The following is a 21,499-nucleotide window of genomic DNA, read 5'->3' on the forward strand; positions in this document are numbered from 1 at the left end:
ACACCTACAGGCTCCTCCTTCCCCCTGCTGGCGTCTCTGATGTTCAATCACTGACCGACCTCTACCTCGACTCTATGACCTCAATAATCAACGAAGCCGCCCCACTGCAACTAAAGAGAGTCTCCACCAAGAGCTCGAACCCTTGGTATGACGGCAGACTCAACGAAGACAGGCGTGCTATGCGATCGGCAGAACGCACTTGGAGAGCTGACCCCTCATCACTACATCGCAAAAAGCTTAAGAACAAGAGAAATGCCTATTTTAGGAAAATCAAGCGTGCGAAATCTGACTTCTTTAGCCTCCAGCTTGACCAAGCGAAAAACCGACCAAGAAAATTGTTCGAACTAGTCAAAAGTCAAACAAAGCTGCAACCCTTACAATCAAACAACCCAACAAGCGATATCCCACACAGTGAAGACTTTTCCGCCTTCTTCAAGCTAAAGACCGACAACATAAGAACTGATCTCCTCAATGATGTAAGCCAAAACCCTGGACACATCAGAATGTCTAACACTCAGCCTAAAAACAGCGCATCATGGGCGTCCTTCGACACCTACTCTGAAGAAGCAATACACAGACTGCTCTGTACCTTGAAGCCCTCTAATCACCTCACAGTCCCCCTACCTGCTAACGCTGTAAAAGACTTCACCGCCATGCTCCTCCCACTCTGGACCAAAATCATTAAGAGTTCCCTTCAACAAGGTCTCATCCCTGACTCACTCAAGGTGGGGCAAGTCACGCCCATACTCAAGAAACCTACAGCTGACCCGTCTGACCTAAACAATTACCGTCCCATCACAAACATCCCCACCTTGGCCAAACTGCTGGAAAAATGTGTACAGCTCCAACTAACAAAACACATTGACAAGTTTGATCTCCTCAACCCTCATCAATCAGGCTTCCGAGCGAAACACAGCACGGAAACGGCCATGACTCACATAATTGATGACGCCCTCCAAATTCTTGATCGCAATGATTCATGCCTCCTCATCCTTCTCGACCTTTCATCAGCTTTTGACACGGTCAAACATGAGAACCTCCTGGAGCTGCTAAACACTAGAATGGGTTTATCCGGGACTGTTCTCAAATGGTTCACTTCCTTCCTACATAACCGGTCTCAGAAGTTCAAGATCAACAATGTGTTGTCCTCGCCTGTGCCAGTAGACTTAGGCGTTCCACAAGGATCCTCCCTTTCACCCACACTGGTCAACCTCATCATGGAACCACTTGCCACCTTGCTCCAAGCATCCAATGTATACTTCCATATGTATGCCGATGACACTCAACTGTACCTAAAGGTAAAATCCCCGGTTGATATCAAACTCCTGAACTACACTCTTATAAAGACCCAATCGTGGTTGGCCGACAATCACCTCAAACTAAATGCTCTGAAAACTGAGTTCCTTCGGATATCACCCCCTGCGAAAGCTACCACCACCCAAATTTGACTCAACTACCTAACAGCACTCAATGTCCGGCCCACCATCGTGGATTCCGCGAAATCCTTAGGTATCACACTTTACGCAAAGCTCAACATGCAACAGCACATTAGCAAAGCAACGAAAGGAGCTAATTTCCAAATCAACACATTGAGGAAACTGAAACCCTTCCTCCCAGCCAAAGACTTCCAAAATGCAGTACAAGCCCTCGTCATCCCCCGCATAGACTATGGAATTGTGACCCTCAGTGGTCTCCCTCTAGCAACAACTGCACCCCTAAGAGCCTCCTTGAACGCTGCAGCGAGACTCATTACTGGCTCAAGAAAACACTCTCACATATCCCCTGACTTGAAATCCCTGAAATGGCTGCCCTTTGAAGCCAGAATACAACTGAAAATTGCTGTTATGACACACTCGGCCGTTCACCACAAGGCACCTAACTACCTCACTCAAAAGTTGACTATATCGGGAGGGTCGAGATCCAATAGAAGTACAAAAAATCTACTCTTGAAACCTCGCAGATTCCGGAAGGAAAAAACATACAAACGCTCCTTCTCAGGAATGGCACCGAGGATCTGGAACGCACTCCCTCCCGAAACCAGGCTTATCTCCTCCACGGCCTTCTTTAAGAATGAGGTGAAAGCCATCCTCATGGCTAAGTTCACCTGAACTTTATTGTTTGTTGATCAGAGACTTCGCACCGCTTTGGTATCATTGGCTACATGTTTGTCTAATGTCAAATAATGTCATATTATTCCTGATTTAGATCCGTTTATTCTTCTTGTTTGCCATAATTCTATGATGGTTAGTCGATCCTTTTATGCTACTCACTCACTACCTATTATTAGACTATTCACGTTAGCCTGTTGAATCTCGATGTCCCTTCCCCTTGCTCCCTGTAACTTTTAGATACTGTCATAAGCCATCCCTTTAGCCTAAGTTCTCCTGATTTCTATCGTAGTTGTATGAAAGACTCAGTATCGTCTTATATTATCGCTTAACTGATTGTTTATTGATATTTTATCAGCACATGACTGCTATCCGATCATGCTACTTAATTTTATACTGCACCCAATATTATGTTGCGTCACCCTCCTGCTATCCTCACCCCTTGTTTCTGTGAAGCGCTCTGATATCTGTAAAGATCTTGTTCGCACTATATAAAACTCTGAATAAATAAATAAACCATAACCAGCCCCACTAGGCACAGTTCTGCTACTATTTTTGGTTATAATTCATCCAGCAGAGACAATAAATAAAATAGCGTTCATGGAAAACTGTATGCCTTATTACCTTCGTACAAAAGGGTCAGCTGCATCACAAGGGATACTTGGAATTTCAATACTATTTTCACCGGCTGTTGAATACATAGTGCCATCATCAATATTTATCAAAATTAAGTCTTCGGCTTCCTTAAAAAATGAAAACAATTAGTTTCAGAATCCTTCAAACATTTTATATCTTAACAATATAGGTTGATAATCTCAGAACCCTTTAGCAAAACATACATGTAATACACACAAGTATGCACACACACAAGTGTGCATGCTCACACATAGAAACACATGCATGGACACATATGCAAGCACCTGTGTATATACACACATAATCCTGCATACACAAACATATACATGCACACGCATCTACACAATCTTATGTACACAACATATGGCTAGCTGCTTTATTTACTTCAATCACCAATTAAATTAAATTAAATGTGTTTTTTAATCTAAATGAGTACATATCATGTATGGATTGCCAGGCAAGAATGTTTGAAAGCAACTTCAATACCTTACTGATTAAACATGGACAAAAATCGCATCCTTTAAACCCAATTTCAAGGTTTCAAGGCAGACTTAAAAGGCATTTCATAAATTCAAGGAGGAGGTCGCAAGATCAATGGGAATTTTTACAATTAAAAAAACGATTAAAAAGAGATATGAACAAATCCAGAGCAAAGTCTTTCATAATCCTCCTTTTGCAAGCACAGGACGGAAAATGTAGTAGTCCAGTAAAGACCTTAAGCATTCTTCTGTGCTAAACCTTGCAACTGATCTGGAATCAGTGTACGTCATGGAAGAGTGAAAGTCCATCGATATGAGATGCAAATAGAGTCATTAAGTATCCCCAGATTTCTTACTCTTAAAAAATCGGAATAATGAGTTTGTAGGTCAGATGAAGCAGAACGAGATAGGCTCAGACTTTTGTGTAACAGCATTTCAATCAACTCTGTTCATGCACAGGCAGTGAAGTTGGGAGAAATTACTTGACAAATTCTATAACACGCTAAATTCACCTTTTTTCCAGTAAAGCGGAACTAGGGTTGCTCCACTTGTGACAAAAAAAAAAAAACAAAGCCCAGTTGAGTTTCTAAAAGAGCTCTGCTGTTATATATATATTTGTATTAGATAAAATACATTAATTGAGCTAACATAATATTAACAGAACTCATGGTAGCAACTCTGCTAATCTTTGGGCTTGTTTTTTCCACCCAAATAACAACCTGAATTATGCTCCACAGCCAAAGGATAGAGCACGCAAGTATTTCTTATTCTGCGAATTCCTCAATACTTGAAACGAGGAAGTGTTGTGCAGCTGCAGGGCATTCCGCCTGCACTCTGATTTTCTTTTAGTCAAAGGCAGGCGGATGCAAAACCAATAGAAACAAGCACATTTGCCCTTTGTTCCACATCCGTACACTGCAAACTGAAAAGAAAGAAAACCTATGGCTGCACTATCGTGTTTGACGTTTCAAGATTGTGTCAGCAGGAGGTCCACAACATGGTGGAAATAAAGAGTTGGCATGGTGTTGAGGTGGTCTAACGAGTGTGGAAACTGGTCCATTGGCCCGCAGGTTTAAATTTCTCCTAATCAGAAATCAGCTGACTTTGGCCAGCGTATGTTCAAGAGCTTTATTAAGGAATTCATCATCAAAAAGGTGAAGTTGATTTTAAAGGGATAAAAAATCGCTGTTACAATAAAGGAGGTACTGGGACTGGGGATTGAACAAGCTGCTACACATGAAAATGATAAATATTAGATATATAAAAATCCACACAGGAGAATTTAAGGGCATACCTCTCCCCATTTACTACCTTAGCTATTTTTCAGGATTATTCGGTGCTCCAGAGGAAGAAGATCACTGCAGTGAAACCAACTATGTGGCAGTTAAATTCATATGGGACAGCAAGGATGTGTCTGTAGACTGTGTGTATGTTTGTTTGATCCAAGTTTATAGTAAGCGCTTAGTAGTACTGGTACGTCACAACTGACTAATGCACTCGTGGTCAGCGCAGACAGTACGTGATCTTTAGAGAAAAACAATTGAGACAACGAGGTGGGAAGTAGTACTGCTTGATAAGTGCTGAGGCCAGGTAATTTATAGAGTTAGACTACATGAGTGGGAGCCGGACACATATTCGGCAGAGGGGAACGGATTGAAGAAGCTGGTGAACATCCATTAGCGACACGGGATGGTAGTGGGAGGCAGGGAGTGTAATCAATTTCTATTTGCTGGGCTGGAGTAGCAAGCTAAAATTAGGGATATCACAAATGACCTGTTTAATAGTGGAAGATCTCTGAAGAGCCAGAAATGTCCTGTTGCTGGCTCAGATCTTAATCATCCCATCACGCTAAACATTAATGGGGAGTTTTTAAAATGTCTGCATCGAGTCAGTGGCCACATTAGATTTCGGAGGACTGGTGTTTGGAGAGTTTTACCTGGAAGGTGTCCTGACATGTTTCCAGAATGGTTGTAAATAAAAGGAGGTTGGGCTTTGCGATACTTGCCTTTGGACTGGTAGGGTCATATACTTGGAGGGTTTGAGTGTCTGTTCTCATGGTGGTGTTTTTATTCTGTTTCATGAGTTTTTGTATTCTACAGTTGTTGGATACAAGATGAAGTTAGGTTTGAGGTCCGTGTGCTGCAGCCGGAGTCCAGGTTTCCAAATGTCTCTGCTTGGGTATTCCAAAGTATGATTTAAGTAAGATGTCATAGATCTCAGAAAACAGAAAGACTTTTTGAATAATCTATGGGTATGCAAGTGAAAGAAGGTCTGAAAAAACTATCTTGCATGGTTATTAGCCACTGTGGAATTATTTTAGCTTTCTTACACTACATCTCAGCTTCCCCCCGCTTGAAACATCCTCCACTTCAATGTTAGTGTGTTGTGTGTTTTCGAGTTTTATATAGCGCAAACTTGACCCGAGAAATTGGGTATCAGAGCACTTTACATGAACACCAGATACGTTACAGATGGACACATTCATTCATTCATTTTTTTTTAGCACAGGGAGATTAAGTGATTTGCCCAGAATCACAGGATGTCGAGCTTCGTTGCCAAGACTCAAACCTGGTTCCCCAGCTTCCAAGTCAACCGCTCTAGCCGTAAGGCTACATCCTCTCCCCAATGTTAGTATATGGGGACATTACATTCTCCCTATTTTTTCAAAATTATCTTCTTATCGGTCTTAAAATATTTGCATGAGTGAGGTGTACATTTGTATTCCAATGCACATTACTTCGATACAACTTGGAAAAGTAGTAATATATAGGGAAATGAGGATACCAGCCATTGATAAACTCCACTAGCTTAAGTACTGTACAGTCTTTGTTTACCAAGAGCTAAAGTTGAGTTAAAGGCTTCTGGATGAGTTTAAATGAAAAGGAGACAGATTGCTTGTAAGGAATCATATCATGCTGACATGGGATTGCAGAATGAGTTTGAAAATGTAATGATATTTAACTATGTAGCAACAGGATTGATGGCAAACAAAACAATCTTCCTTTCCTTGAGAGCACAGAGAATGCAGTGCCAGTCTATACCCAATGCACCTGAAGGTGTGTATTGTGAGATTTTCTGTTGGCTCACAGATGATAAGCTCAGGATTCGTAAGCAACCTACTGAGTTACTGAATGCAGGATTGGTAACATGACAGCCTTATTTGGTGAAGTCAATGTCCAGAAGATTACATGGTTCAGATAGTGGAGATGCTCTTTTCCAAGTCGCATACATTCAGGATAGAAGCAGGTTGTACTGCTGGGCACATGATACTGCGGAGAAGAGGGACTAGTCCACCGGTAAGGACCCAGTGTCTCTGTGGAAGTAGCTGGGCAACAGTTTGTCCCTCTCCCACGGGGAACACCAGACAAGACTTGTATCTCTTCATTTAAATGGTGAGGTCAATGGAGCTGGAGACAGTCTCCATGGAAGCGGGTGAATGTCTGGTGCAGGCACACCCACTCCTCACTCTCAAGGGTGCACCAGGGTGTCCACATTGCAGATGGGTCACTGAAAATGGGTACAGGGCTTCAGATAGACGGAGCAACTCATCGCCATTAAGGGCGACACAGAAAGATCAGAATAATAGATTAGTAGAAAACAAGAACACTGAGTTCCAGAGTAACAAGAAAGGGAAGTCAGTACCTTCAGCAGAAGGAGCAAACACCAGGAATGCTGTAAAATTAGCAGTGGACTGCAGACACAATAGCTCCCAGGTATGGAGTACTAGGGTCAGCACCACGGATGAACTCACAATCCCACATCTTGTCAATTACAAATAATATTGAGTAATATGATTTTTCTTTTGGGTTTTCTTTTTCATTGGATGGTTCTACCTACAACACAAATTCATTAGGTGTGAGAAATGTACCTGCACAAAGAAGACAGTAGTCAAATTCTTTCAAACACAAAAAAGAAAGACGAAAGCTTAGTAGTCACACTCTATGCTGCAGATGTAGCAGAACTTACCCTGCTGACTTCATCAAAGTGACTGAGGTGGCAGCCCATGAGAAAACATGTTGGGGCCATCAGGAAATCCAACATATGGCAGGACAATATGGGTACATAGGTATGCTGCCACTGCAGAGGATGAAGGTACAGCATAAAGCATTCTGAGACAAGTGTGAGTAAAGCCCAGTCAGCGGAGAAAAACACAATCCGGTGCTCAGTTAAAATGCAAGATATAATCTGTGAATAAATAATTAAACATTTACCAAATAACTCTTAGTTTTGAAGAAAGAAGATAAGCACATGCACAACATTTCAATACTTAAATAGCACTGTACTGGAAGTATAAAATTCTAAATAATTAAACTTTAAGTATCAGAACTTGGTCAGTAAGTGTGCTTAAGACTTTACTGCTGTGCTAACAGAACATTCTCACTCTAGGAGTCCGGTCAGCAAGGGTTTTGGTTGCCACCTCTGGGCTATTCACTTGTGACATGCATTAACCCTTACAATCCACACGCATGTGATCCTTCCACCTAAAGGTGCAATTACATTGTGCATTTTGAACTGCACGAGCTGTAGTTACTTAACGCACAGTAGGTAGCAAGGCAGTCTAAAAAGCCAAATGCATACATATAAATTACAGCGGCCATCCATTCGAAAAAAAAGGTACTCCCAAGCAAATGAGGGGCTACCCATGCCCATAGCCTTATGTTTGTGCATTTCTTTACAGCACAATGCCTAACTGACTATTTGAAAACACAATAGTTGGGCAAAGAGTGGAAACTACATCATAATGACTCAAAATATATGCAGGAGTTAAAATATATGCATGAGTTAATTAAACAATGTTACTTTCTGTTCCTCCCTTAGAGGAGTAGCTAGTCCAAGGCAAATAAAGACATATTTTAGGCCATCAGAGTACATTACTTAAACTGCTATGTATGCCCTCCCTAAACCAGTTACTTAGGGTGACCTTGGTCCTCTTTTCTTCTTCAGAACCAACAAGTCCTAGGGTTCACAGTAGAACTAATGCACACAAAGAAAGCTTGCCCATATGCATATACTTTGATCAATAGATTGAGTATGTACACACAGGACCAATGAGTGACATTCAGAATTGGTCTGACCTAAGCTCTCCAAAGTACAAATCACATCTAGTTGGGTATTTCCACAAGAACTATTCACAGTTGTGCCAACTTAAGCATAGTGCCTCTTTTTGTAGAACTTGACTTTTGCCAACTGTTCCATACTCTTTTGTAAATTGTCTGGCTCAGTTTTTGGAATAGAGGTACTCCATGTACAACTGCAGCAATTAGATTTCAGCTTTTATTCAGATTTCATTTGGAGCTATCTTTCAACATAAGACTGATTGTGCCACCATTCTATAGCTAGCTACCAACTTGCAACTAGGTAAACTCTAAGCACTTCAATGGGTGCTACATTTTATCATAGTATGACTCCTTTCCTAAAAATCGACAACAAATTGCCTAAGATCTACATCTTCAGGTTCCAGTAGAACTCACCGCTCATAATCACATGCTGCCCTTGATTTAATTGTCGACCTTGGTCTCTGGCTGCAAGATGGCTTGCTGCAGAGCAATGATCAAATGTGTATGTTCTACACCTTACCCATTCTCCGCCCGTATGTTTACTGTCTTTGCCAAAAACACCCCCATTTATGTTCCTCTGAACCTCTTTGATATAATTTCTAAAATGCCTTTTACAATTGTAGTAAATGGGATCCCCGACCGACCAGAGCTTGCGCCAGAGTCAGTCAGAGACCACCACTCCCCCGTCAGGGCCAGGGGGTCACCCACCAAGACAACCCCTACTCGCCCTCTAGGTAACGTGGCGCGAGCAGCCAGGCTTATCTCGGAGGTCATGTGTAAAGCATTTGCGCACGCACCCCCAGCAACAACCTCCCGGGCCCCCCCCACAAAAGGAACTCCACACTAGGTATATATGAAAATAGTCTTTGTATTAAAAAGGACACATAGGAACACATACCTTACAGGGTGCCAGAGGCACGGGCAGGATTTACAAGGGAAAATATACAGGACAGGGCCATGGGACCACTGCCAGGAATATGCACATGATGGAGTTGGCATTTAGAACATATAACAACTGGGAGTTTCCTCGAACTAGGACTAGAACACATAATCACCAGGAGCTTAGCATTAGAATACGTCACGCCCCGGGGTTTCATAGGACTAGCAATAGAACTCACTCTAACCAGTATCAACATACATGAGGCAAGTTTATACAGGAGGGAAGGAATGGCACGGTACATAACACCACAGACGTACCTGTAGGAAGGAAACACAGAATACTCTCAAGAAGCAGAGTTAACATTAGCCAATACTTTCAACAGGCCAGCTGGCCTCCTGGGGCTAGGACGCCCAGAGTCTCAATGTTCAGGACAGGCTGTAAGCAGCCCAGCGCACACCTACACGTAGCAGCTGCCCACGAAGTGCTGGGCAGCTGGGGACCAAGGATGGGGCCAACACGTGGGAGCCTCACAGGCTCTGAAGAAAAAGGCGCCAAACGGTGGTGCCTCTCGTGCTCGAGGGCCAAGGGTGGAGCCTCCTCGGGGCTCTGGGGATAAAATATCGATGGAGCCTCTCGTGGCTCAGGGGCATGGACACGGTGGAGCCTCCTCGGGGCTCGTGGGGCAAGGGCACGGTGGAGCCTCCTCGGGGCTCGGGGGATAAAATATCGATGGAGCCTCTCGGGGCTCAGTAGCTTAACCTACAGATGGAGCCTCTCGGGCTCGGGGGCGGAAATTGCGGCAGGCGGGGTCCCCCTCGGGGGACCCGGCATCACTGGGGGCCCCGCGGGCCTCTAAACACATGCGTGCTCGCGCTGGAGGGGAGGGGCGGGCCCCGAAGCCCCGCCTCCCCTCCTGCGGCACTCACCGGTCGGCGGCCAGACGCGCCGGTCTCTCCTCGCTCTCCGGGGCTCCCTCTCGCTCCTGGGGGCCCCGGGGGGGAAGCGGCAGTCGTCTTGGTGGGACGCAGGGGCGCGGAGTAGGCTCCCGCCGCTCCCTGCACGCTCGGCTCTCCGTCTCTCTCCTCCACAGCTCCCCGGGCCGCCGGACAATCAGAGCGCGGCCCGGGGGAGGACCTCACGAGGGTCCCGGGCTGCGGCGTGAACACGGGGGAAATAACGAGGAGTGGGCTCCCTCGATAAAGACAGCGAGGGCGGGGGCAAGCGAGGTCGGCACTCGCTGGGGGCTCGGGCCCCCCACACGAACGGGGCAAATGCCGGGTGGCACCGGCTTGTGGGATATAGCGCTCCCAGCGCTAGGAGCATGAAGGCGGCGCCCCAAGGCGCTAGGACAGCAGGGAAGCGCTAGAAGCACGAATGAAGCGCCTCAAGGCGCTAGGATAGCAGGAGAGCGCTCCCAAGCGCTAGGAGCATGAAGGAAGCGCCCCAAGGCGCTAGGATAGCAGGAAAGCGCTCCCAAGCGCTAGGACCATAGATAGCAGAGTCCAAAGGAAGTCCAGGATCCCAGTAGATCAGGAGCAGGGCAGGGCTCAGGGAGGCAAGCCTTTCCCCTGAGCCCAAGCAGCAGCATGCCCCTGGAAGGATGCCAGTCAGGACAAGCAGGAAAGAGGGAGAGAAAAGGGCACACCCTCCTTTTATACAGGAGACCCCTTTGTCTAAAAAGGGGCAGGCAGGATGAGAACCAGCTAGAACTGGTTATAAGGAATTTCTTGTTACTGGCCAGGCTAGGATACCAGACGCACCCCAGGTGGGTGGAGCCAGCCTTGTGGGGGAAAGCCCAGACCCATACAGGACACAGGCACAGCCCCTTCCTCACATCAGCATGTTAATCTCTCCATTCACAACCAGGGCAGACCCACACAGACTCCTGGAGTCAGGCTCTCCAGCTGGCTTCCGCCAATCACGCGCCAGCATACTTACTGCACACACACACCGATGTCTAGAAGTGGCACTTCCCTTCTAGTCACACACCCGCCGCTTACATCATCTTGCAGCCTTCAATCACACGAGTCCATACATACCAGACTCGAGCCTGTACCCCCCACGCACCAGGAACTATCAGGGACACACCCATTCCCCATGCAGTCCTATGGGAGGGCAGGCTTCTCTCATCTACACGCACTCAGAGTGGGAATCACCATCCCCAGGTCACATATAACTAGCACAACTTCAGGGGTGGACCTGCCAGAAGGGCCCAGTTCAACAACAATGCTATCACTTTTTTTCTATTTGTACTGGCCACACTCTACTCAGGTGTACCCTTGAAGAAGGAATGTGGTTATGTCTTCCATTAGAACTGACTGTCAGAGTACCTTTCATTTCAGGATAAGATTCTGCAGGGTATGAGCATTCTATCCAGTGGTACTTTGCAAATGTTTTGGCCAGTGTCGGCCACAGCCCATTTCTCATCATATTCTGTAGTCACCTACGTGCAAGCTCTTGAGCTTACAGCTTGTCCGCTGGAGACCTGGCATTGTGAAAGGAGCCCTAGCAGTCTCAAAAACACTACCAAGAAGTGCTCATGTGGCAAATCTTTCAGCTGACTGTTTGTCTTCACCCACTACGCAACTAAGTTTTTGAGGGGGCCTTAGTATAATATTACAACCACATTTGGGGGTGCAGGGGGTAGGGTATAAAACAATCCACCTATTCAGGTAACAGAAGGCCAAATACAGACTGTGATGGTATGTGCCTCTGTGAGGATAGCTCACAGCTTTAGAGTCAGGCATGACAGTGTATGCATACACACATGCATATATGTGCCATAAAATGCACTACGCCTTAGAAGACCACAAAATCGTTCTAGCTAGAGTGTAATCTTAAATCGGTTTAATCGACTGCTGACCAGAGCCACTATGTCTCACTCACGCTTTAAGTAGCTCATTGTATATAACAGAGGACAGCCCAAAAACCCTTCTAGGCCTCAGGCAAATAAATAATAGCAAGAGAGAATCTGAATGTTATGGATATTGGCACTATTTTGGAAATGGAGAAAGGAAAATAGAAATAGATTTACAGCTATTTTGAGTAGTCTTCTGATATAAGAATCAACATCAGAAGGTGAAGTAAGTTTAGGTAGCCCATTAGTGACTAATAGATTATTGATGACCAAATAATAAAATCAATCCATCCCGCCTGGACCCATTGCTTCTTGCTATTAAGTAGCTCATTAGTCAAGGAGGGTCCACCTCAGATTTTTTTCTCAGAGACTGTATATCAGGATTCAGCAGATAGGAGGCCTTCCAAGTGTCCAAGTGTCTATAGGTTTAATCACACAGTCTTTTACACCTTTCTTTAATCCACACTCTGGACCCTTAAAATCTTTAGGAGCTGCTGTCTGCTTTGGCTGGGGATTTAATACAACCCCTTTCTAAAGAATGTTGAATGGGTTACAGATCTGCTTCGGGGATGATACAATGCCTATAGACACCATAGCAAAGGTGTTAGAGAGGAAGAAACATTTCTCTTGCTTGTACTTTTTCTGAGACTGCCGATTCTGATGATGTCTTAAAAGTTCTTGCTACATATGAAAGTAGTAACTAAGCATGCCAATAAACTCCCCATTTTGTATGGGGAAAGGGAACAATTCATTTGTTTACCTGGTTAGTTTCTCTGATGTCTTGGGATAGCGATCTTAGGCAAAGGAAACAAATACTTGCACCGCTTCATCGACCTGACCTTTGTTCTGTTTAAATGGATCATAGCCATGGCTTGGAAGTTAACCGCTCCCCCCAGATATTTGGGAATGGCTTCACATGCTGCTGACGTGGACCAGAGCCGAGGCACACACTCTTAGATTTTTCCGTAAAGGGGCGAAGAATGGGAGATGTATTTGATTGCAGTTGAAGCAAAGACCGATGAACACCCACCTTGAACACACTGAGCAAAGTACACACTCACCCGTGATGCACTAACAGGTGACACTACAATGACCATGCCATCAATTCTCTTCACACACAATGGTACTTAACCCTTGCACCACTTTCACGCACCCCCTGCAACGGCCCCCTCCATGCGCAACTGCCTGATTACACAACCCTCCTCCAGAGACTCAGTCAGCCCTCCATTCCCTTCCCGGTGGCACGACTGGCAACCACCAGACCAGCACACCTGTCATCACCATGTATTGGCCCACACTCACGCAGGCCTCTAGCTATGTTCATCGCCGCAAATGTGAAACGAGTGTGAGTGGACTCAGCATTTCATGATTTGCATCCCACGGACCGTTGCGCTCTCAAACTGTTGAACTGTTCTCCCCTTCTTCTCTCTCTCACCACATCTCCCTCCCCTATCTCCTTACATAGTGGGAGGCCACTCAACACAACCTGTATTTCTTTACTTCGACCTGTAAAATATACTTGATGTTTAAATGCTAAACATGCATCTTGATGCCTTAATGCACATGTACCTTACACGCTAAGAGCTCCAAGTAGGGACCCTTCTTCCTAGTCAGGGTAAGGGGGATCCACTTCTAAAATAATCCCTTCTCACCCCCTTGGTAGCTTGGCACGAGCGGACAGGCTTATCTCAGAGGCAGTGTGTGAAGAAATTGTGAACACTTTAAGTAATACAGTGAAAACACTACAAATTAACACCACACCGATTTAGAAAATACTTAATTCTTTATCCAAACCAGAACAAGACCAAAACAAAAATCCACAGTGCAGTAATAGAAATATGATTTTCAGATGGTAGAAATAGTTCAGTGGAAAGCAAATTGCAGATGCAACACTTTTCACACAAAGTACTTTGGATGCGTCGTGCACACAAACAAAAAGGGTCGCAGGGAAGGTGATCCCTCGGCTCCTTGCTCGGGGGAGGGGATTCTTTGGTTCCTTACTGCTGCACAGGCAATGTAATGCATTGGTTTATCACTGCATGGGGAGGTGATGCGTCTATTTCCTACTACATCCCCCAATGAGGGGACAGACCTAGCGCCTCAATGCGATGATCCAGGACGATGAGTGGGTTCTTGCAGCTGCACAGCAGGGCTTGCATCGGAATCGGTGCGGTGATATCAGTCTTCGGAGACCGGTGAATTCGATGCGGTGATTTCTCGAGCCGCGGGAGGGAGCTACGTCGGTTTCTTCAGCGATGTGTCGGAAACGGGCACAGTTGCGTTGCACTTCTCGTCATTGAGTTGCTTTTCCAGCTCCCAACAGCCAGCACAACCTCCAGAGGCCCAGAACAGCTACAGGCGCCTCTTGGCAGGTCAGACTCCCAGCAAGGAAGTTCAGTGGAGCTGGGGTTGAAGTCTTTGTGTCCCTGGGACTTCAGAACAGGAGGCAAACTTTTCTTTAAGCCCTCAAGCAGGGGAGATAGCACACAGCAAATTCCTTTTCTTGGCAGAAAGTAGCCACTGCAAGCCAACCCCAGACAGCAAACAACACACGGGGTATTCTTTGTCAGTTTCTCCAGCTCTTCTCCTTGGCAAAGTTTCCTCTTGATTCCCAGAAGTGATCTAAAAGTCTTGGGTCTGGTCTGAACAGAATGCACATCCCCAGCCAGACAGCCAATACACAAACTAGCAGAGGTACACTGGATGGTTGGGCAAGAAAATACCTACTTTCTAAAAGTGGTATTTTCAAACCCAGAATGTAAAAATCACCCTCACTAAAAGGTGCATCTTAACATTCTGAGTTCAGGCATATCAAACTTTATTTTCCTATCTTGTTCCCATGGTCAGTAATACTCAAATGATGTTAAGACCAAACTCCCCATTCTATCCTATGGACACAGATAGCCTTACAGTATTGAAAAACGAAATGGCAGTATTTCACTAACAGGACATGCCACACACATCAGGGCATGTCCTACATTTCACATACACTGCACCCTGCCCACAGGGATACCTTGGGCCTACCAAAGGGGTGACTAAATTGTAAGAAAAGGGAAGGTTAAGGCTTGGCAAGTGGGTGCACTTGCCAGGTCGGAATAGCAGTACGAAACTGCGCACAGACACTGCAGTGGCAGATCTGAGTTGCGTTTGCAGGCTGCTTATGCGGGTGGCACAATCCGAGCTGCAAGCCCACTAGCAGTATGTAATTTACAGGCCCTAGGCACACACAGTGCACTGTACTAAGGACTGACTAGTAAATAAAATAGGCCAATCAAACAATTTACAGGGAGGACATGCAAAACTTTGGCATTGAACAGCAGTGGCAAAGTGCACAAAGTATCTAGATGAGCAAAAAACGATGTCCAACACACAGCAAAACACAGGAGGCAAAGGCAAAAATAAAAGGGAAACCCACGCCAATTATGCCAGGTCTAACATTAATAAAAACATTTACAAAAAAAAAAAAGGTCTCTCTGATGTCCATAAGAGAATTTGCTCAGTTTGGGTATTTCCACAGACTTTGAAACTGGAACACATGTTGTCATGACCGGAGTAAAATCCCTGGGTATAAGGGTCAGCAGTAGTATAGCGTTTATTATATATAAAAATTACTGGTGTGGCTATATCAAGTCTAGAAGTTCGGCTTAACCACTGGATTATGCTCCCAGTGACCCCTAGTGGGACACACAGCACTTGCTAAAGTAGTGGTCCTTCCAAAATTGCTATTGAACTCAACTTTTTATGCGCACAGGCTTTCTATGCACATCGCTGGTCACATCCGACTCCTTTTCAGCCACATATGGAAGTTGAAGAACTTGTGTGTCCAGAAAATAAATCTTCAAGTTAGAATGCTGTTAGATCTGGCATCTTTTGGCATGTTACCCGTGTCTTTTTGCTTTTTGACCTCCTGGATTTGAAATTGTATTATGGATCAGTGTTTGCATGATTGGCATATTTGATATACTGTTAAGTCCTTAGTAAAATGCACTAGGAGTGTCAGAGCTTGTAAATCAAATGCTGCTACTGGGCCTACAGCACTGATTGTTCCACCGAAACGAGCAGCGTTTCAATGTGTTCTCAGACCTGCCACTGCAGTACCTGCACGCAGTTTTTACTGCCATATCGACTTGACAAGTGCACCCACTTGCCAAGCACTAACCTTCACTTTTATTACATGCAAATCACTGAGCCGCTGCTTGTACCCCGACCTGTGGGCACTGCACTGCACACCACCTTGCTCCACCGCCCTGGTCTTACCGAAGACTACGCTGAACTCGAGACCCGTCACTGCCCCGAGGTTTTTGGGCACCACTTGAAATTTACATGACGCCCATGTCCCATCCCACACCGCAGTCTAGGAAGACCGATGCCCGCTCCCATCAACCAGCGCCGTTGCTTGCACCCCCCGTCAGAGCCACCTCCGCACCGCAGCCCTGGTCTCACCAACACTGCTGGATGACAGTCACTGAATCGTTGCCTGCACCACGACTTGAGGTCACTGCACGCTACACCGCTACGCTTCGCATCGCAATCACGACAGTTGTCACAACCGGCCCGCACTGATGCAGTTGGCCGGAACCAAAGGTACTGTTTATGAGTCTACTGATACCAACGCTGTCGGCTGGAACAGTTGAATTCTGTTTTTTGCTCCGCTGTAGCCCCGGATGGAGCTACCGGCTTCATGAAACGGTCTTTTAAAGTCATTCTTAAAAAGTGTATATTTTTGATTACTACATGTTGGTCTTTTATCGTCTTGGTCTTGTTTGCACAGATATATATTGGTCATTTTTCTAAAACTGGTGTTGTGCCCTTTTGTAGTGTTTTCACTCTATTACTGTTGGTTATGTGCAAATGCTTTACACACTGCCTCCGAGATAAACCGGACTGCTCGTGCCAAGCTACAAGTTGTTCCCCAAAGTCTTCCTTCAACCCCTACATTTCTTCCTATGTTTCAGTTTTCCTTCTGTTTAAAGGTAGTTTTGTACTGCATTATAAAGAGAAACTAGCATTTTTAACTTGGATGTCATTCTTAAGTGGAGCAAAAACTCTTAGGGGTAGAGCTTAGTTATATGAAAAAAACTAGAATAAACATAATCTGTGTGACACACTTAGCCTTTGGGCAAGCAAATGGGGTACACTACAATAAATGAGATAACTGAAAGGGTGTCATTTTAATCTGAAAGAATGTTTACATGTCAATTTTGGTCATAGGTTAATAAGAGAAGACAATATATCTGAAGTGTTTTTCACCCATTAGATGCTTGTTAGGCCAAGACTAATATTTCTTAGTTTCTCTTATTCAGAAATGTACATTTACACATCACATTAGGATCCGCTTAGCCACAACCCGGTCCAGCTCAAAACAGATCCCAAACTTGTCCACAACCAGAGACATTAATAGCGGTAAAGATAAAGCATCCAATGCCCCTGAGACCACCAATGGCAGCAATAATGAAAGCACCAACAAAACTGCTGCACCGGCTAACTTGACTGGATGCATAAATTGCTAAATATCTGCTTGGCAGTTGTGGATCCACTCCTGTGCTCTTTCCTCAGCTACGTGGTGCACCCCAGGTAGCTAGGTATCATTGAAGTACATCTGGTAACTCAGAATAGGCAAAGCATACATCCATTAAAGAGAAGAAAGGACAAGGTGAAATTCCAGAGACTATACAATAACCGGATGAAGAGACATTATTTGGCTAGAACTCTTACTCGGAGATAATTATCCCAGCTCTTTCAGTCTATCTAGATTTGACAAAATATCAATACTTTCATCTCTATGTAGTCCTGAAGATTACAAAGTCTGACAACCTCAAAATTTCCTCTCACTAGCTCTGAACCCCCACACTCAACCTTAAAGACCATCTGCACCACCCAAAAGGTCATAAAAGGGGGAGGTAAAAAATTAGCAAAGAAATAAAATACAGCACTCATACCTGGCTACATCTGACAAAACGATTATCCTAATCCAGCAAAACCAAAGTCACTTGAAAGAACATAGTGCAAGGAGGCTTGCACCGTATGACCGATTACATCAAAGCCAACCACCTTACCATTAGAAAACAAATCCAAATATCCTTCTTTTATTTGTACAGCTTCATTAATCTTGTAGGTCTTAAAAAAGGTCACATACGAGACTCGCTCAAAGATGGAGTGGATGGGAGTAGTGGCACAGAGGATGGAAGTTTCAAATTCACATTACAAGCTTCCTTAATAAAAGTTAAGAAAACATAACTTAAGCTCTCAACATAAATGATGGAGGGGAAACATTATTTTGCCCAAAGACAATAGAATGAGCAGGGCTGCGAAAGCAATGGTAAAACTGGAGATACGAAAATTGGATAGGGGAGACAAACACTTAATTGGAGGAAACATATCTAACGTTTATTTAGAGCTTATATAGCATAACTTTTTGTTTTATAACCCATCATGTAGTTATTGTTAACATATTTGGTTTTCATACAAACTATAAATACTATAAAATCAAAAAAATACACCAGCTGTTAATTATTTAACTACAATAAACAAAAGTATTACCTTTAGAACTTGCTCAGGTGTGAAGCACAGCAACGGGGTGTGAAGATCCAAGTCAGTAATTGTGCTATCTGGATCCATTCGTGAAGGAAATACTATATTTAGAGGCTTCATATTGAATATCTGTTAGATCAGATGTACAAAATTTTAAAATGGAAGACAGTCGCATGAAATACAGCGTCCTAACAGTTGATAACAAAGAACCAAAGAGCTAAAAAAGGAAAATGTGAAGAAATACACAAACCCATACAATCAAAAAAATCAATACTTATGGTATTATATCATTTAGGACCTCAGATCACAAAGACTCAAGTAGACACGCGGAAATCTAGGAGTCACAAATGCATGCATATCACAGTAATCACAAAAATCCAGAGGACACAAGTGAAGATCTATGCAAATCCTTGAGTTACGAAGAGATGCCTGAATGGAAACAGGCATATTTCCTGAAGAGAAAATCTGATGGTTTGTTGCTGCATTTAAGGTGTGCATTCTCTTACCTTTTTCTTTTGTTCCCCTTCTAAGATGAATATACTTTTAGGGCTGACGGAGATTTCAAAACAACATTTTCCAAATTTAAGTCCGTCCTTATTCACACCTGCAAAGCTACAACTGCCAGAAAGTGCCCATGTAATGTTGAAAACACATCTTACTGACATAATTGCTACTGCGAAAGTTCCACCTGACAAAGAGGCATTGATTTACAAATCCAGACATGTTACATTTATAGGTAACTTTTATGCGCACTTAAGTTAAATGTAGGTGCACGGAGCAGTATTACAATTAGACTGTGTAGTTGAAACATTTTATCAGATAACACGCTGAAAATATTAAATACTTGTACAGTTGTTATGGGAGCACATTTCCTAAACAATATATGCTAAAGTCTAACATCATTTGCAATTTAATCATCAAATCCTGACACTTATTTAAATTTGTTAAGCACCATTTCAAACCAACTTATTGTAATTCCAAAGGGAAAAATATTATAGAACATTTCAAATGTCCATATTTGCTTAGATTCAGCCATTTAAATTGTTTTTGTAGAAAAGGTCATTATAGTCGTTAAGAAGGAGACATGAGAGAGGTGGTTGCAACACACTGAAATGACAGAAAAAAAAGAGGAACGTTTATCAGGTAATTATGGGATGCGTCGTTATGCACAGTGGTGGCTATGATCATTTACCGGTGATGTCAAGCTATGCCAGCAATAGTTAGAGTTGGAGAAAAGGAAGATGGACAAGGTTGAGAAGGTTAAGAAGGACAGTGGCTACAAGCAGAGAGAGAGGGGAAAAATACAACTCATTTTAAACAATGGTACAATACCTTTCATAGTGTATTAAAGTTTTACTTTTACGAGGTCTGCCAAGTTCAGTCAGGCCTTGCCAAGGTCAGAAAAGGTGGTGAGTTGTGAAAGTGATACAGAAGAAGAACATACTCTGAATGCCAGGGGGTGCTCATAGCATAAGCTATGAACACCGCAGCATACACGCAAAACGGAACCAGTGAAAATTACATATAGTGTGGTAATCACACGTTGTATCACGACGAATGATAGATAGGACATTTTAAAACGGCTGAAAGAAAAGTTCCTTGTTCGGTTTAAACTGAATCTATAGTTTAAGTGTTTCAGACCCATGCCAAGATGGCCCTAGCCTTGATTTCTGAGACTATAGAAATCAACAAGATCAGATCGAGCAGCTCCGTGTTCATCTGGAGAGCCAGGTCTAGAGATCCTTTCTGAATAGGTGCCATATCCGGCTTCGTCTGATGCGGAGGGGCAGTTCGTTCCAGGTCTTGGCCGCGATGTAGGAAAAGGATCTGCCACCCACTCTTGCCCTGTGGATTCGGGGGCCGTGGCTAGGGCTAGGGCTAGGTTGGCAGAGCGGAGGTTTCTCTTGGGGTCATGTAAGGGGATTCTTTCGTTGAGGTATTGGGGTCCGGTATTGTGGAGGGCTTTGTAGGCATGTGTGAGCAGTCTGAAGGTTATTCTTTTTTCGACAAGGAGCCAGTGGAGGTCGCAGAGGTGTTTGGTGATGTGGTCATGTCGTGGGTGCCGCGGACTAGTCTGGTTGTGGCGTTCTGCAGTTTGCGTAGGAGTGTTTTGTTGAATCTGGCATAGAGCACATTTCTGTAATCTAGTCTGCTGGTGCTGAGTGCGTGGATGATGGGTGCGTGGTTGATGGTCTTCCTAGAGTCAGGGGAGATCCATTTGAAGCACTTGACAAGTATGCGGAGGGTGTTGAAGCATGTGGAGGACACAGCGGTTCATGGGGAGTGAAGAGTCAAGTATGATGCCAAGATTGAAAGCGTGGTCCATAGGGGTGGGTGGGTTTCTGAGGGTGGAGGGCCACTGGCGTTGTCCCAAGCAGAGTGGGTGGAGCGGAGGATGAGGACTTTTTTTCCCCAAGCTGAGCTTCAAGCAGCTGCGGCTCATTCAGGTTGCGACGTAATTCATCCCTTCTTGGAAGCTGTGCTTGGTGATGTCGGGTTCCTTGCTGAGGGAGAGGATGAGCTAGGTGTCGTCGGCGTATTAGACTATGTTGAATCCGTGTTTTCCGACGACGGTAGTGAGGGGCGCCATGTAGACGTTGAAGAGCGTGGGGCAGAGGGAGGATCCTTGGGGAACTTTGCATCTCATCTCCGTAGGTTCGGAGAGGAAGGACAGGAGTCCTATTCTTTGAGTTCTGCCTGAGAGGAAAGATCGAATCCAGTCTAAGGAAGTTCCCTGGATGCCGGCGTCGTGGAGTCTGGCAGTTAGTGTGCGGTGGGAGTCTGTGTCGAAGGCTACTAAGTTGGCTTGGAGGATGAGGGCTGGTGTATGACCTTGGTCAAGAAGAGAGCTGATGTCGTCGGTGGCGGCTTTGAGGGCTGTCTCGGTGCTGTAGTTGCTGCCGAATCCGGATTGAGAGGTGTCGAGGATGTTGTTGGCAGCGAAGGGGAGA

At 44.6% G+C, this 21,499-nt stretch overlaps 1 protein-coding gene across 1 annotated transcript in view; it reads right to left on the reverse strand.

Annotated features, from left to right (window-relative positions):
- Positions 1-21,499, reverse strand: part of DENND3 (DENN domain containing 3) — a 583,137-nt gene that overhangs the window by 366,062 nt on the left and 195,576 nt on the right. The window contains exons 6-8 of the mRNA XM_078686126.1: positions 18,558-18,677; positions 7,190-7,408; positions 2,733-2,851 (exon numbers count right to left, since the gene is read on the reverse strand). Of these exons, the coding sequence (XP_078542252.1) occupies positions 2,733-2,851; positions 7,190-7,408; positions 18,558-18,677 (458 nt within the window). The remainder of the gene's footprint in view (positions 1-2,732; positions 2,852-7,189; positions 7,409-18,557; positions 18,678-21,499) is intronic.

This window comes from Lissotriton helveticus, chromosome 4_1 (assembly GCF_964261635.1).
Source record: "Lissotriton helveticus chromosome 4_1, aLisHel1.1, whole genome shotgun sequence".
NCBI lineage: Eukaryota > Metazoa > Chordata > Amphibia > Caudata > Salamandridae > Lissotriton > Lissotriton helveticus.